Raw genomic sequence first — 17,460 nt, 5'->3', positions numbered from 1 at the left:
CACACTCTCAGAGTTAAATTAAGATTTTTACTGTGCATTGCATATCATGAATGTATATACCGGTACTCCATGCAGAAACACTGTGTGGGTCTTTTAGTTGAGCTGACCTCATGTCTGAATGTGACTTCTCACGTTAATGACAATTGCATGGGAATGCCACTCCTGGAGTGCTACTACCATTTCAGCTTGTTTAAAGTGCTAGAAGAGCCTCTTTTATAAAATGGTGTCAAAAGAAACCTAGCAGATCTAATTAACTCTGACAAGACCCTGGAATTAATTAGCTATGTAGGATGGAGCTGATAGATTTTCTTTTCTATTCTTATGTGACACTATGCATTTGACTGGCATTCTCATTCAGAACAACTTGCATGGAAATGGCTATAGGCTTGATCAAAGCTTTGACTTCTCAGTTACGAACCACTGGGTCAACCTGCTGCCAGTATTATGAGAGAGATCTCATCTTCACCCTGTGTGTATACTATGTAGGTACAGGGTAAACTTTGAGTATCTTCATTTATGTTCTACTATATTCTCTCTCAAAGGCCACTTTCTATCTAGTGGCCAATGTGACTGATACAGTCAATCCCAGTGGCCACAATAAAAATGTTTACCACCAATAGGATTGTACCGTAGAATAGAGCCGGACCTCGAAATAATGTCTGGTCTGTCAAAGTAGTTAACTCTGGACAAATACAAACATATCATATCTGTTCCTCCCACTTAGTTGCTGTGATTGCTTGCTCCGTACTTGTCGGAGAAAGAAGGAACTGAAGGCCCGGACAGTATGGCTTGGCTGCCCGGAGAAGTGTGATGAGAAGTACCCCAGGAATGCCATCAAAAACCAGAAGTACAACATCTTCACCTTTGTGCCTGGGGTGAGCTTGCTTTCAGAAAATGGCCTTCCTGGACCTCCTGCATTATACATATAATACTATATGTTGTCACATTTGCTTTTTTCCATGTGGTTGTTGCTGGGTTCACTGTATACTTATTACTTAGTGCTGAGTATGTAATTACAAGGGCAGGAAACAAATATTTTCGTCTTCTCCACACAGTCTATGATGGATTCCAAAAGACACAAACTGCTTTTGACTATTGTTTTCACTAGTAATTTTTGGAATGGAAATATACTTCAATACGATTGTTGGTTAACTTTCAAAGTGGCTGGTAAAGTTGACAAACATTACTAGCCTTTGTAAAACTAAAAATATAACTGCATTTGACTGTACAGTTTTCTAAATTTTTCACTGACTAGTACAGGGGTTCTCAACGTTTTTTGTCTGGGAACCCCCGGAAATGCTTTGGCCATGTCTCGTGGCATAGTACATACAGTACTGGGCTTCCCTGCCAGTTTCCTTACAAGTTGATGGAACATTGCAATTGTACAGATAGCCATGGTGGAGCACACATTAGAGAGTGATCCCATCCCATGTGTTAATTGTACCTCTCAATTACCAAGGTGAGGGTTCACTCCTGTAGGGATCACTTGAGATCCATCACAGTTCCTTATTAAAAACCAAATGGCTCCATGATTAAGAAGCCGTTCATTTGGCCAAGCTATAAAATGTCAACTGTCTCTCAGACACATATATTCTCATCGATAGCGTACCAAACACCTCTGTTTTTCTCCTTCCACCTTGAATTATTAAATACTCACAGATTGAGTTTAGCTGTGTGCATTTTTCCCTAAAGGTCAGAGGGTTCATTAACTATAGAGCATTGCCCATCGATCCCATTGTCTCTGATAATCTGTGACTTAGACGCTAGACTCTCATTATTGCGATCATTATTCAAAATCTGAGCAGAGACGAATAGCCTGTTGCTTTCTGCTAAAGGTCTCTCTGAAGTAAAAGCACGAGCATAGAAACCCAACAACAAATCTCTATAGATCGCTTCCCCTATCACTGCTTGATAGAGAGGATGTGTTAGTGAAGGGCTTACATCTCACAAGAAGACACTAGTGAATTCTACTTTGTAGTCACATTGCACAATTCAAATCTGTCTTTTCAAGCTTTCTACTTTGGCAGTTACATGAGTTAAAATAGGGAAAGAGAGAATAGAGAATAAAGGAAGATAGGACAAATCAAATAAGGCACAGTCAAAGCAAATTTACAAAGTCCAATAATTAAATGGAAGAGGTTGGACTAAATCGCTTTATTTTGTTTCTCAACTGATTCTGACAGGGCATTAGGTCTACTAGCCAGGATATAAATATTTACCCTAATCTGCTCACTGCAAATACCCTAAATTTGCCTTAATCCAAGATGCCACCATTGTTTACCATTGCCATAGCGGTCATCACACATGTGATGAGGTCAGCACATTTTGGGGACATTTGGGTAAATGGCTATGGCCAAATATAGTCCAAGGAGTGTTTTTCATGCAAACCTAATGCTTGGAATGGATTCAGAATAATGAAAACCCCCTAGTTTGACACGTCACATGCTACTTAAAGGTATATTCAGTAATTTCACTTAATTCAAATATCACTTTTTCCCCCTTTTTTTTGATAATCCTCCCTACTATAGAGTGTGCTGAGTTCCTCCCTGTCCCCAGTGAGCCCCTGGGGTAAAAGAAGAATCCTAGTTTTGGTTTTGCTGGCGGGCGAGAAAGCCTTCATCCAATCAGGATGAGAGTGGCCTTGGCGCACATGCTGTTGGCCTGTTGCACTTTCCCCCAATGTAGAGCGTGTGCTTGTTACCGGGGCAAATCACCCAAATCACTGAATGCTCCTTTAAAGCATAATGAAATTTAGAAAATATTGCCTTTATAATAGGTTGTCAATAGGTTGTCAATTGGATTAAGGCAAATTTAGGGTATTTGCAGTGAGCAGATTAGGGTAGATTTTTTATCCTGGCTAGTAGACCTAATGTCTCAGAATCAGTTGAGAAACAAAATAAAGCCAACCTAAGGGGAATTTCTTTCTTTAATTACTGGACTTAATGGATAATAAATATTACAGGTGCTCCGATCAGGTTTTTTGGGACCGATCACCGATTGTTTTTCTCACGATCGGCTGATACCGATATCGATCTTGTGCGTAAGGGGAACATTTTTATATTTCCAAAATTATGTCAAAACCCATGTCAAAACTGTTCCCGTGTGTGTGGGGAGGAAGGGGAGAATATTTAGGCCTGTCACAAAGATGCAAAACGATATTATACTATATATCTGATTGACCTTTTATACCACTTAAAAAATATAAAAGATTGGGTAAATCGCAGATCACCGATCAAGTCATTTGGAGTGAATATTGGCCGATCTAAAGCACCTCTAATAAATATCAATGCATTGTTAACCTCTTATTAGCCCTATTCAAAACACGTTACACCTCTGCTACCTTTTGAACATTTCAGAAAAAAATGTCAATAGAGATCTACAATGATTTGAAATTGATACATGGCACGTTTCAAAGATTTTTAACATGCCCAAAATAGGGACACAAGGTTCATGCTCTTATCCAGCGTGACTTTCAATGAAAGACGTGCTTACCGGTATCTTTCACCACAGTACTTTGTCAGTAAGCCTAGGTACTACGAACCAGACCTGTAATCTTTCAATTATGGGGCAGTCTGGCTAGTCTCTAGGTATGTATTTAAAACTCTGCTGCTGTTTAGTTCATTAATGCAGTCGCATGTCTTATTATATTTTTCAGAGTAAGTCTGTAATGCTCAGGAAACAGCTGGCCTTCATTGGACACTGTAACAGGTTTCTGTGCCAAGTGAAATCTGTACCCCTCGAACGTCATTAGAAAGATAGACAACTTCAAAAAAGCACTCGGGTTTCCATTAGGTTAATGTAAAGGTAACAGCATTAAGATGTATCTTTTTCCACCTGGTGTCATGTAACCCATCCTTATGACTGCTCGCTATCGTTCTGGCCGTCTTCAGCGGATGTCGTAGTCGTCTTCGTCTCACCTTCCTGACATTCACTCACCGTGCAGAATCATTGTCTCTTCTTTTACCCATCTCAGGTTCTCTACCAGCAGTTCAAGTTCTTCCTCAACCTCTACTTTCTTGTGGTGGCCTGCTCCCAGTTCGTGCCATCTCTGAAAATCGGCTATCTGTACACATATTGGGCACCTCTGGTAAATGCTCTTAACTTCTTAAGGTTAATAATAACCTTCAAGTGTCCCTGTTGGCAGACCCTATCATCATGTGATCATAACACCATCTGTCTGTGTGACTGGCTTTAATAGTCTGTCTAATTGTCTGTCTGTCGTCTGTCTGCCTCTGTCTATCAACCATATACTTTATACTGAACTTGCAATTGAAATGTTTAAAACAAGTGTAAACTAATTTGTGTTGCATATTCTGTGTCGCCCAGGGCTTTGTGTTAGCTGTAACGATGGTGCGAGAGGCTGTGGACGAGGTGCGCCGTTACCAGCGTGACAAAGAGATGAACTCTCAGCTATACGGCAAGCTCACAGTGCGAGGTTAGGATAGGAAGAAAAAAAACACTCTTATCTGCTCTCTCCCTTATGACTGTAACCCCTTGCTGACATTACGGTAACGGATATTCAAGTGTACAGTCAAGCTTTTCCCCATGCAATTAAGGGACGACACTCAAATGGATCTACACTTGTAACAAAAGTCATTCCTCTTGCTGTAATTGCATTGATTTGGTTTCCCCGTCTCCAATTTCTCAAGACTGTATGATCTAAGATCCATCCCTCTGTTGAATGTGTGGCCAATTCCCAAGCGTAATATCTGTAACAGTGGCGGCGAGGGATGTAACTTTCACACTACGTGTGTCTGCATGATGTGCCTGTGCATGCGTGCATACTGTATACAGTATTTGTGTTAACGCACACAATAGAAGAAAGCACATACAGAGGTAGCTGTTATAGAACTCTGCATTCATGCATGCATTAACCCTACTTTAATCCTGAAGATAATTCTTGGCTATATTGTAGAGAAGATTATACTGTAAAATAAAAGTATTATCACTCAACCTAGACAAGCAAAACATTCCATTTTCTCTATAGAGTGAAATCACAGCATTCGTTCAAGCATGCTCTACAGCCATAACCATTTTACAGCGGTTATGTCCTTAGAGCATATTGAGTCGATATAATTGAGAGTGACCCTATGTTCCATTGTTTTAGTCCACGCCTGACAGTGGGGATCAAAACAGAAGGGTATTACATTTGCATGGGCGAGGTACTGTAACTGATCTCTCTGAAACTGGAGGGAGAAAGAGAAGAACGATATAAAAACAAGGTTGTGGTTTTAAGAGTCAGCGTCATTTTCAAGGACCAGGGATCAATAGCTGCGTTTCATTTCACCACCGTTTAAACATTCAGAGCACATCTTATGAGGTAGTCAATCTGCTTGGAATGTGTCTTCTATGGGAATTTAAGATTATTGCCCTTTTGTTTCAGTGCTCTCCCACATTTGTCTGTTATTTGTGAGGAATAATGCTCTCTTGCTTTCCTCTCCAGGTAAAATTCAAGTTAAGAGCTCTGATATACAAGTTGGAGACCTCATCATTGTCGAGAAGGTGGGGCTTCATGTTCATGTTTTAATTTTGGCCACTGGTCAACAAGGCTCAAGCCAAAGTTCTTTCCTAGACTAGTTGAAGTACTACTGACAAAACTCATATATTGCTTTTCACATTCAAAGTCATAAGGTTGTTATTTCATAGGAAAAATACAATATTCAATATATAACATGCAACATGTTGACTAAGCATTTGGTTACAGTGTGAGAATATGCTTGCTTCTCAGCTGTTAGGCTGGTGATCTTTAACTTCAACTCAGACGATGTGAAATTCCGTCACCGGTGGCAGTGAGACAAGTTAAATTTCCATCACTGTGTCTTTCAAAGAGGCTTGAGATAACTGACCTTGTTCAATTATTCAGGATGATTCTAAGGGTTGTTGCTACTGTGCTCAATAGCATTGTGTCATCTGTGAAATTGGTACACCATGTAAATTATTGTGCTTTTTGTTTTGTCTTTTGTGTAGAATCAGAGGATTCCTGCCGACATGATTTTCCTGAGAACGTCTGAGAAAAATGGTGAGTAGGCAATGGAAGAAATAAATCATAATTATTAGAGGATCATAGAATTAGAGACAGAGTTTTGCACCCGATGATACTACCAATGTTTAGACTGATATTTTAAAAGAAAAAAGTGCCCAATCTTGAAATCCATTTGAAAAACGTATTTAAAACTTGATTTGATTAAAGTTTGTATTTGAGAGCATTTAATGGATAAAAGAAGATAAAAAAAGATCAAGCATCTATACTTGCATGGCACTAGTGCTGTCAGTGTACATTGTGTTGAGATGTATTGTTACATTATAGATCAGCTATTTTTTTATTGTTTTTAAAAGGTTAAACACAAAAGTCTCAAAACAAAAATGTCTCAATTTGAGTATATCCAAAATAAAGATTTTTTTATTTATTTTTATGAATGCATAGTATGAAGACTAGAAACCACCTGACCAGATTCTTGCAGTGACTAATGATGTGAATTCCATGTAGTCAATGAAACTCGTTAGATTGACACACCTTTTTCTAAGGGGCACGAGGTAACTGTTCATCCATCTCTGATCTGTCAATATGCATGACAGACTGCTGATGATGTCTTCATGAGTTGCACGCACGCACGCACGCACGCACGCACGCACGCACGCACGCACGCACGCACGCACGCACGCACGCTCCATATATGGAGATCTCAGGGTTTCTGGTTTGAGGTCAGATGCTTGAGGTCAGTTGCTGGCCGGCTCCATATATGCAGATCTAGGTCATCCATGTTCTCCATGCATCCAGGGTTTGATGAGGTCAGTGTCTTCATATATGGCCATATATGGAGAAGGCCATATATAGAGCGTCGACCATTATGGTGGTGTGACATGTCATAAGGCGTGATGCCACGAGGCGTGATGGGCTGACAACCATATATGGAGGTGTGACCTGACCTGACTGGATGGGTTTTACAGGTTTTCATAGTAATAATCTGCGACCTACCGTTGCAATGTTACATTTATACACACTATACATGAACAACTTCTTCAGTTGAAAATACATTTTTATCAGTATTATCATGAACCTGTTCGATCAATCCTTGTCTTCCTCTCTGTCACACACGCACACTCATACACACACGCACATGCACGCACACACAAAGACAGGAGACACACATCTCAGCGAGGAGGAGAGGACCTGTCATCGGCAGCGGAAGGAAACCATGAATCATCCTCCTTGTGATAATGTTTTCCATCATACTTAACTCTCTGGGGACCATTTATACCTGCCCTTTGACCTCTCTCTGTCAAATAGTCACTCTCATCCATCAGTTTCATATGGAATATTACCTCCGATCAATACGGGTCATGACTGCTGAGCATTTATTGGGCTCTTGTGTGCACCTCGGGTGGCCCTCACAGCCACAGGCTCTATGTATTGTTATATGACCCTATGTCAATTAACTACAGTAACATTTCCATATTTGTATCTGGTACATGTGTTTTAATGTGTAGCGTATGATTATATGTCATACTTGAGCAACTCAATTGGTGTATGATTCCATGTTGCAATTCTTAGTTTTATAACTGATAATCATATAATACTGACATGCGGTACAAGGAATATTGAAACACTCAATTTAATTTAGAATGATCTGCAAATGGTATTGTATACCACCTTTATCCATCCTTTGTTGTCTCCACCAGGCCGAAGGCATGGGGAGAGAGTATGTTTTGCACTCCGTGTGTGTGAGTCTGTCCGTGTGTGCATCCGTCCGTCTGTTACCAGCTAATCTCCGGCACCGTTAACCTGGTCAATGCCAAATTTTGCACACACACTCCTGGATCCTGGATGCCAACAATGAACCTCTGCCAGAACGGCCTGTTATAGCGCCACCAGGAGGCCGAATTTGGTAAAACACATTTTTGGATATTACTCTCCAGATTCTGTCCAAAAATCCTTCCAAGTTTGCAGGATTGGCCCGTTTTGAACAAAAAGCCTCAAATCATGAATGCAGTGTGCAATTTACGTGAAATCTAACACATACATTCCTTTTCTACTAGGCTGAGGAATATATCCCACACTTTTCACATTGGCTTGTTACCAACAGGTGGATCTTTGCAAAACACATTTTTGGAATAAAATGCCTCATCATTCAATTGCCATCCAAGGTGTAAGAAGGCCATTTCTTCTTTTCACATTGGCCTATTATAGTGCTACCAGGAGGCCACAACCTGACCAGTTTTGGTCTGTTTTTTTGTGCTTTTTTTCCAGGATCGTGTTTCATCAGAACAGATCAGCTGGATGGTGAAACGGACTGGAAACTGAAAGTTGCTGTTTGCTGTACGCAACGCCTTCCAGCACTAGGGGTAGGAATACAGTAATAATAGCTGAGTGTGTGTGTCTCCAATGTACTCTATTCATCTATGCTACTACCATGGTGTTCAAAGGTGTTATACAGGTACCCTGACAACTACTACAATGGTTATTGCATAACCGGGCGGGGCATGCATTCCCCATGCATTCCATGCAGTTGGAATGAGGCCCAGCTAAGTAAAGCTATTATACGATTACATAATGTGATTACACAATACATCATATAATGTAAATGTATACAAGTTTGAGGCAAAAAATAGGTTGCTTTAGAGAGTTCAAAACTTACACAAGAAGAAACTTGAAAGATTGTGCTCAGTAGATTGATTTAACCGTGGCCTCGATTGGGACCTTGTCGTCTGATCTTTTGAACCCAAAAGCTAATCGTCTATTTTTGGCAGCCCCCTGGTCATTCACAAGTTAAATAAAAATATGTGCATATTTATAATATTTGATTTTCTTCAAACTTGGTGAGAATTATCTGTAGGCTGTCCCGAAAAGATGTTTTTGGGGTCAGAAATCTCAAAGATCAAAGTCACAATTAAGGTCAAAGGTCAAAAACAGGACCAAGTTTGAAGACAATCAAATTAGGAGTATTTTGCTGACAGACAGACTCAGGTAGGTATTCGGTAAGGATAGCCATGCTTTATGGGAACTAGCAATAGGATTGCTATGTCTGGCATCAGTCAGAATTTTCTATGTAATTATTACTCTTAACTGTAATGCACAGTTACAAATATTGAAATTACTCAAAAACCACAATGAAGTGAATGAATGATAATACAAATTTATTTGTAACATTTTTTTTTTTTTACACAAATTGCACAAATTCAGATGAATGGTCAGAGACCATCCCCAACTATACACAGCTAAGAGGTTCTCTCAGGTGGTTAGGGAGGGAATTCCACAGCCGAGGAGCAGCTGATCATTACGTCCCTCATTACGTCATATTGTCTCTTTATTGTTAAAGGCGCGATCCTCCATGGTGAGGAGCGTCGTCATGGCAAGTAGATAGCAAGTTGATGTTGCTTTATCTCTAAAGCATCAGTCATCAGAGTGCAGTCAGCTCTGAGCTGTAATGGAAACCCAGTCAGGAGTGACAGACAGCAGGAACAACTTAGACCTTGACCGTAGTTTCCTTTAACTGGAGGAGATACTCAACACTTTAAGATTTAAGATTTTTTTCCGTTCCCACTTAATGTGATCACACAATTAAAGTTTAAGTAAGTAATTTGATGATTGAGGAACATCCCTATACGGTTTCTAGTGACTTAGTGATAGTGATGTGATGGATATGTTTCTTTTGGTCTTTAGTCAAAGCCGCCACATACTATGTTGTCATCCTTTCAACCAGGGTTGCTCTGATATCCATAGTGGTATCACATATCAGCCTAATCCCTGGCTTGAATAGGGTGTTGGCATTAGGCATTTCCCCCAAATACCAATGTCTGCTAACAAGACCCACTTATGTCATGTCAGATATCAAAGCAAAGGTTCTGTGTGGTGTTATGTCTTGGCAGTGTGTAATACACTGCACCAGTATCAGCAGTGGAAAAGTTATGATAGTGTCTTCCTGGTAGCAATACTAATCTATACAAGGATATGCAGTCATTGTGATATCCAGGGAAATAATACCATCCATGTTGGATCCATAGAGTTGTTAAGCATATCTTGTCAATTTGATTGGGTTCTATTGAACTTCATAACCTTTATTTTAATTTTTTTTAATTATTATTTTGTATTATTATTTTGTTGCGAACGCAGTGAGCACTTACTATGAGACCTAGCAGATCATGTCTGTCTGTCTGTCTGTCTGTCTGTCCGTGTGTCTGTCCCGCTATCCAAATATGGAGTGTGTTGCATCAGCAATCACTCAGCTCCATATATGGGCACAAAAGGGGCCAGGTCCACTCAGCTCCATATATGTGCACAAAAGGGGCACCATACGAGTAAGACGCGCAAACGCGGGAAGCGAACGCAGCTCGTACATATTTGGGTTTTGGGGGTACGTATAGCTGCTTTGGGGACTCCTTATATGGTGCCCCTTTTGTGCCCATATATGGAGCTGAGTGGACCTGGCCCCTTTTGTGCCCATATATGGAGCTGAGTGATTGCTGATGCAACACACTCCATATTTGGATAGCGGGACAGACGCACAGACAGACAGACAGACACACACACAGACAGACAGACATGATCTGCTAGGTGACGGTCTCATAGTAAGTGCTCACTGCGTTCGCAATAAGGAGTCCCCAAAGCAGCTATACGTCCAAAACCCAAATATGTACGAGCTGCGTTCGCTTCCCGCGTTTGCGCGTCTTACTCGTATTATTATTATAACTGCTTGTACTTGTACTTGTGTCCCCTTTTGCTCATTTGCAAAATTAAACGGGACCAAATTTAAGCCCAAATAGAAGCACAAGTGAAACAGAAATGTCAAATCTCTGTCCATGTCTCTGCACCTAACACGGTTCTGTCATGTCTTTTTATTCTGTCATCAGTAAGGGGTTGGAGCAACCTTATTCTCCATTGGGGGCCCAGTAAAATTATCCCCCCTCCCCCCCGCTCCAACTCTAAACCACTTTGCCCATGTTCTCACCAGCACTACACTATCTGAGCATGACTGAGGGCCGCCTGGTGCTGCAGAGGCTGCCTGGCCTGGCTGAATAATTTAATATTTACAATCAATTTTTGTTGTGCCACTTGGGAGTGAGAGCTGGTGTTAGGTGTTCAATGCTTGACAGCGTTATAACTGCACTCTGACACATTTTGATAACAGTAGGAATGAGATGGTAGAGTGATGTCATATGTCTCTCGTGTTTGTATTGGCTGAAGGAATTCTTTTGATACTGCTCCGTTTCCCCTCTAATTCAAACCCATCTCCTTTGGCATGACTACATGGAAAAATATGCATACAGGATTCACCAACAAAAAGTTAAAAACCCTACATTGCCAAATGTTATAAGCTAATAAATCAGGCAAAGGTTTGAATTTACCTCCTGTTGCCAACTCTTGCAATTTGTGGATGCGTATTGTTTACTTCTGCTTTAAATGATCAGTGATCGCTATTGAACACTCATCTCTCATTTCCTGTTGTCCCTTAGGACCTCTTCTCCATCAGCGCCTATGTCTATGCTCAGAAGCCCCAGCTGGACATCCACAGCTTCGAGGGAAACTTCACCAGGGTAGAGTGATTCACTGATATGTTCTTCTCCTCACCAGGAAAAGAACAATTCTTAAAACACACATCATTTTTTAATTCTTCATCAAATTGATCGAAATTAGAAATTGACATGACTGATGCGTATCACCGCAATGTGTTGACGAACGGCAACAATGAGGGCTATGTGTGTGTCCGTCTCTCTTTGTTGGGTTTCCGCTATCTCCTGCAGGCCGGCCTCTTACATCACAGGCAGGTCCCTTCCAGCTCCGTCGCTCCATCCATGCCTTCTCTTTGCTCAGTGAATTTTCTTTTTTCCTTTTTTTTTATTAATAGCAGATTAGCGTGGCCCCCACGGAGAGGAGAGCCCCAGTACAAAGACGGGCTTTGTGGCTGGTCTTCACTCTTGGCCACACACCAGGCTTAGTGAGCGAGCACTTCCTCCTTCTCATTCATCCTCCGCAGCCTTCTTTTTGCATAACGTGTGCTTTTAGTCCGAGCAGGACGGGGGTTGGGGTGTGGATGAGATCGGGGGGGGGCTAGGTTCCCACAGACCCGCAGCAAATGAACATACCTTATTTATGAGGATTTTAGTTTTCCGTGTTCTTTTTTGTCTCTTATTTCTTTCTTTTTCTCTCGCCGTCTCTTTCGTCTTCCTTCCTTCAGAGTGATCTTGCCAGTTGTGCGTCTTTGCTCCCCGACTGCCTCCCTCCCGCTCTGCATTCAGCATTTATGAGAGCCTTGGTACAATGCCAATGTCGGGGCGGTCAAGCATTCTGCAAACCTGCCATTTATTCTTCATGCTCCTCTTCCCATGTTTTAGTGGGATTGACAGGATGTGGGTGCTTAGGTATCATAATTATCATATCAGGCTGGCAATTTGAGACGAAACTGGAACCCGTAACTCTGCAGTCTTGACTCGAGCCATTTTCAGCATTTGTCTTTATTTAAGAGGGGAAGGGAGCTGGGTTGGTTAAGTGCGTGTGTAGTGGGGGGTGAAACAAGATGCTCTCTAGGGGTTTATTTATCACTGAAATCTCTGCTCACTCTTCTCTATGCTGTTTTTAAAAAGGTAGCCTGTATCTCCACCCATAATCTACTCTAGTGGGAGTTGTATTGATAAAGGATGTGCGGTACCACATTGCTATGGCAGTATTTGTAGTGTCAGGTGCTTGTTCTGGATATTAATGATACACAAGTAAAGGTTGCAAGTGTTCAAGCTCCATGCTTGCCCCAATCTCATCTAGTCATGATAAATTAAACTTGATTTGTTATAGACCATAAACAGTTTACTACGGTATAATACTGTAGTATGTTACAAACTTACACCAACATTTGCCAAATAGATGTTGACTTACAGTATATACATAACATACTAGGAATTATGAAGTACATTTGGACATGTAGGTATTATGATACCTCAAAATAACAGCATAATTGAGAATAAAATAAACTCTTTTTGTGTGGCTATTTTCTGCAGGAGGACAGTGACCCTCATATCCACGAGAGCCTAAGTATTGAGAACACGCTTTGGGCCAGCACAGTTGTTGCATCTGGTAAGTACAGTAAATGCAAAGTAAATTGGCTAACATTCTTTTTTAGGTCCATAAATGTGGACCCTGGCACCCAGGAAGCATCATAAAATGTAAAGCAAGGCAGGGCAGGGCAGTTTTGATGCTTGATGTTTTGTGTAAAGCTATTTTAATTGTCTTGTGTTGAAATGTGCTATACAAATAGACTTAAATACTGTAGGTTTGAAAAAAATTGATCTACAAATCCACAACACATTGTAATGCGATGTCTTGGTACTTTTGAGATGATCTACTTTCACTTTCTGTTGTACAGTGAAGTTTATACAGTAGGGCTTAAGTGGTTAAGTGGCACTTTATTGTTCCGTCATAAAACTGGTAAGAAATTCACTGCAACTATATTTTAGCCATCCAGCGTACGTTGATAATCCCTCATTTTCCTGTTCCTGTTTGTGGCATGTGTGAATACCATATGTAGTGTGGACCTGAAAGGTATAGGCAAGCTTCACACCAATCTCATCAACACTGTTCATTTATTGTACTGATGATTAAAATAATTCTGACTAGCGACTGCGACATTCAAGCTGTGTAGATACCCTTTACTGTCCAGTCCCATGACATTAAACCTTGATGGAGGTTGGCCCTGAAACGACTATCCGCACTTTGGAAAAACTCTCCAAAATGTACGGTTGAGGTAATCCTCCTCTTTTAACTACCGCTAAGCGATTCCCCACAGAACGCTTGTGTCAGTTGAGAGTGTGCGACACTCACAGCGATGGCCACACCATTGATTTGCGGTGTCCCACTCCACCCTGGCCTGACCTTGACCAACACTCACACTCACACACACACACACACACACACACACACACTACTCTCTTTTTCTTTGGCACACATACACACACTCAATCGCTCTCTGTGTTACACACAAACTCTGGGTCTGACTTGAACACCTGACATCATCCTTTGGTTGAGAGTGTCATTGTCCTCTACAACTGTCTCCTTGAAGGACACCTGATAATGTTCACAGTGGTGTTCTGTGCCTATTACTCTGAATGGTCTGGATCGCTATTGGATTCATTCTCTTATGAACCGTGTGCGTCCAGCTGTGACAAGAGGCTCAGTTGTTCGCATGTTTAAATGAAAAGGCATCACCATGCTGTGACACAGACCATTTGTCACATGTTTTCATTTTTTCTTTTTTTTACACCGAGTTGGGAGTCAAAGGGAATGATTCATTACTTTGTAGTTACTTTAAAATTCTTCTCTTCTCTTCTCTTCTCTTCTCTTCTCTTCTCTTCTCTTCTCTTCTCTTCTCTTCTCGTTTGGGGATTCCAGGGTCTGTATTTTATTAGTACCCTTACTCCCCCATTAAGCTTGTTTAATATTAATGACTCATTACTCCTTTGTAATAAGGCCACCTTAATGAATTGGCAAATAAAGGTAGTAGCATATTGATCTGGTTTTATGAGCTTCCATGGGATGGGTTGAAGGTCTGGGAGCCTAAACGTATTTAAGTTGTGCCTGACTGTTGGGTTGAGTGGCTATGAAGGAGAGCTGCCTCAGCCTTATTGTGTTTCTTCTCATGCAGTTCATCTTAATTGACTGTGTGTGTGTGTGTGTGTGTGTGTGTGTGTGTGTGTGTGTGTGTGTGTGTGTGTGTGTGTGTGAGAGAAAAAGAGCGAGGTGTGTGTGAGAAAGAGAGCGATGTGTGTGTGTGTGTGTGTGTGTGTGGGGTCCAGTTAATGAGCAGCATTACTTTCCTTGTCTCCGTCCTTGGCAGGCACAGTGATAGGGGTGGTGATCTACACAGGCAAAGAGACCAGGAGTGTACTGAACACGTCCTCCGCCAAGAACAAGGTGAAAACCTTTTTGTTTTGCTACCTATAGACAAAGGCAGTCGCAACCCTCTGTGATTCCATGAGCATTGTTCACAAATACAATTAATGTAAGACTGTTTTTCACATGATTAATTGTCACATGATTAACCAAGGATGTGATAACAAACCACAGGAAAGGGTATGACACAACTTTTAATCACCTCGCAAACTATTGGCATATGTATATGACCAAAATACCTCAAAACCCTGATAACACAGATGCTCTAAATACACATACACTAGTACTGCTGCACTGCTGTACTAGTACTGCTGCACTACACAATGTTTCTTTTCCCATAATGGTTTTTACACTTTGTTCAATTAGCTTTTACAGTATAGATTGCATTTATAGTTTATTTATAGTTTTGGGTTGATTACATGGTGTTTGCCTAAAAATGCAACTGAAGCTATGCCTGGTATAAGGCTTACATTTTTCTAAGCATGTTAATTTATCTATTTGTAATTCTTACAGTGTACAAATGTAAGCGTTAAACAAACAATGACTGAAGATTTTTCTATATAGCACGGTAGCACACTCAAAAGTTTTCTTGCTGCCCCCCCCCCTCTCTCTCTCCCTCTCTCCCCCTTGTCTCTAATCACTAATCAATCACTTTGGTGAGGTGGTTTTTTAACCTTGACTTTCCAGATAAAGTTGGACCTGTCAATGCAAAAGGTCGCTGGCAGACGCTAATTAACCAAGAGGGAAATTAACTAACCGAGGATTTAAATGACATTTTCAGCCCGAAAGTTAATCCCGCAGAATCCCCATCGAGCGTTTTGTCCCCCAGATTGCAAGGAGATTAATGAAAATGTGCTACTGCGTAAATATAAGATTTTACGTGGAAGATCGTCAGTTCAGATAGATACAGGTCATCTGATAGAGTAGGATAGAGGGAGGTTGTGTTCGAGATCTGGATGGTACTGTTTTGGCAATTTTGTAAGACTATCCCTGCCCATACTATGACATTGATAAAGTTTTGCACGTACCTTGTCTACTGTTCTAAAGCTCTCATGGTTGTGCAGTGACACAGGCGCATGACTGCGGTGCATTACTTTATTTATTTATTTGTTTTGTCTTTACACGACACGAGTGTCTTTTAATAAGAATGCTGATGTGGCCGGTCGAACGGCAGTGGGTTGTGGGGGTGGGGTTCGGGGGCAGCAGCGTTTTGTATAAGCTCCGTGGCTGAGAGGAATTCAATATTTCAAGGAGATGATGTCAGAAGTGCCAATACTGCGACTGGAGATTGTGTGGAGAAAGTCAATACAGTGCGGCTAAAGTCACAAGAATGTTTTGGCCTCATATAATCTGTTGTGACACCGGCCAGGACAATGCCTGCACTTGATCTATCCTACGGAGCGTCAAGAATAGATTCACTCTTTGTCTCAATATTGTTAGACAGACCGCCTTCAAAGTAAAGAGACAGGACAATGTTATTAGGCCAGAAGCTATTCTTAAGCATAGATTGACTGTTTGATGTTTGACTTCGTTTTGATAATTCTGATCTCCTCAGATTTTCGTCACATTGAATCAATAGTTATTTCACAGATCTTTTTGATTCTCTCTCACAAGGTTTTAACTTTAATATATTCATGGCCCACGGCAGTGATTCTTCATCACACATGTGTAAAAATACTAGCGGCACAGGGACATTGACTCATTCCTTTAACTTTTAATGAGTCGTGGGATAAATGGGCTAAAATATGCACTTTTATTCATTGATAGCATCTTTAGGTTGAGGTAATTGAGTCCTTTTTTTTCTCCTTGTCTGAATGAATAATGACTTCATCTGATCCTCGGACCTCAGCAAAGAGCCTAGGAGAATTTGGACCGACCATTGTTCATGCAAAAAGGGGATCGCCCTGTTTTTCAGGCATGGCACTGTTCTCTCTGTCTTAATTTTTCTTCGTTTTAATCCTAGCAAACCCCCTATTTTTCTCAATACCTCAAGCATGAACCATGTAGCGAGGCACCAGACCAGGATGGGGAGAGGTGCCCTCCCAACTCCATCTCTTACTCTCCACCCCTTTCCCCCCTTGCTCTGCTACTGAGTGAGTTTGAACAGCGACTGATAAATCAGTCACTCTCCCAGCTCTCTGGGGAACGTTGGGGGGGCTGGCTGACCGGGGCTGCAGGCAGCGGAGGAATTCTCCTTTCTGCTTTTGATACGTGTTCACTCCCCTCCCCTCCTTTTCAGAGACGTTCCTTTTATTTAAGTGGGGGGAGATGTTATGTTTTGGTGTTTTTCTAAGCGTGGTGTGTCAGATGAAAGGCCTCTGTGTTTGGGCCTTCGCTGCAAACACTGCCAAGGAGAGGGGAAGCGCTCCTCTTTTGCCTTGACATTATTTTCCCACATCCTTCATTGGATGGGAGCTGTACTCGAAAACTGAAGAAGAAAACTCTGACCCTGGTGCTTTTTTTAATAGGGTTATCTCAATATGGGAACTTTTCCACATTCAAGCCCTTTTGACCAGCTGTTGGTGTTCAGGGAGTGTGACAGTGATTTAGTTTGTTTTTTTTACCAGGAGAAAGAACCATAATAA

At 41.3% G+C, this 17,460-nt stretch overlaps 1 protein-coding gene across 4 annotated transcripts in view; it reads left to right on the top strand.

Annotated features, from left to right (window-relative positions):
- Window positions 1–17,460, top strand: part of atp9b (ATPase phospholipid transporting 9B) — a gene marked incomplete at its 5' end in the record, with an annotated part of 48,354 nt that overhangs the window by 4,780 nt on the left and 26,114 nt on the right. For 3 of the 4 annotated variants that reach the window (XM_080787825.1, XM_080787824.1, XM_080787826.1), the window contains 9 exons: window positions 725–875; window positions 3,974–4,087; window positions 4,327–4,435; window positions 5,444–5,502; window positions 5,968–6,019; window positions 8,249–8,343; window positions 11,452–11,532; window positions 12,988–13,063; window positions 14,820–14,896. In XM_080787825.1, the coding sequence (XP_080643951.1) occupies window positions 725–875; window positions 3,974–4,087; window positions 4,327–4,435; window positions 5,444–5,502; window positions 5,968–6,019; window positions 8,249–8,343; window positions 11,452–11,532; window positions 12,988–13,063; window positions 14,820–14,896 (814 nt within the window). The remainder of the gene's footprint in view (window positions 1–724; window positions 876–3,973; window positions 4,088–4,326; window positions 4,436–5,443; window positions 5,503–5,967; window positions 6,020–8,248; window positions 8,344–11,451; window positions 11,533–12,987; window positions 13,064–14,819; window positions 14,897–17,460) is intronic. The other variant, XM_080787827.1, reaches the window with a different exon arrangement.

Source organism: Protomyctophum bolini, assembly GCF_963924005.1.
Source record: "Protomyctophum bolini genome assembly, chromosome: 17".
NCBI lineage: Eukaryota > Metazoa > Chordata > Actinopteri > Myctophiformes > Myctophidae > Protomyctophum > Protomyctophum bolini.
The sequence above is the reverse complement of the archived record's forward strand: the minus strand, read 5'-3'. Positions and strand labels throughout refer to the sequence as shown.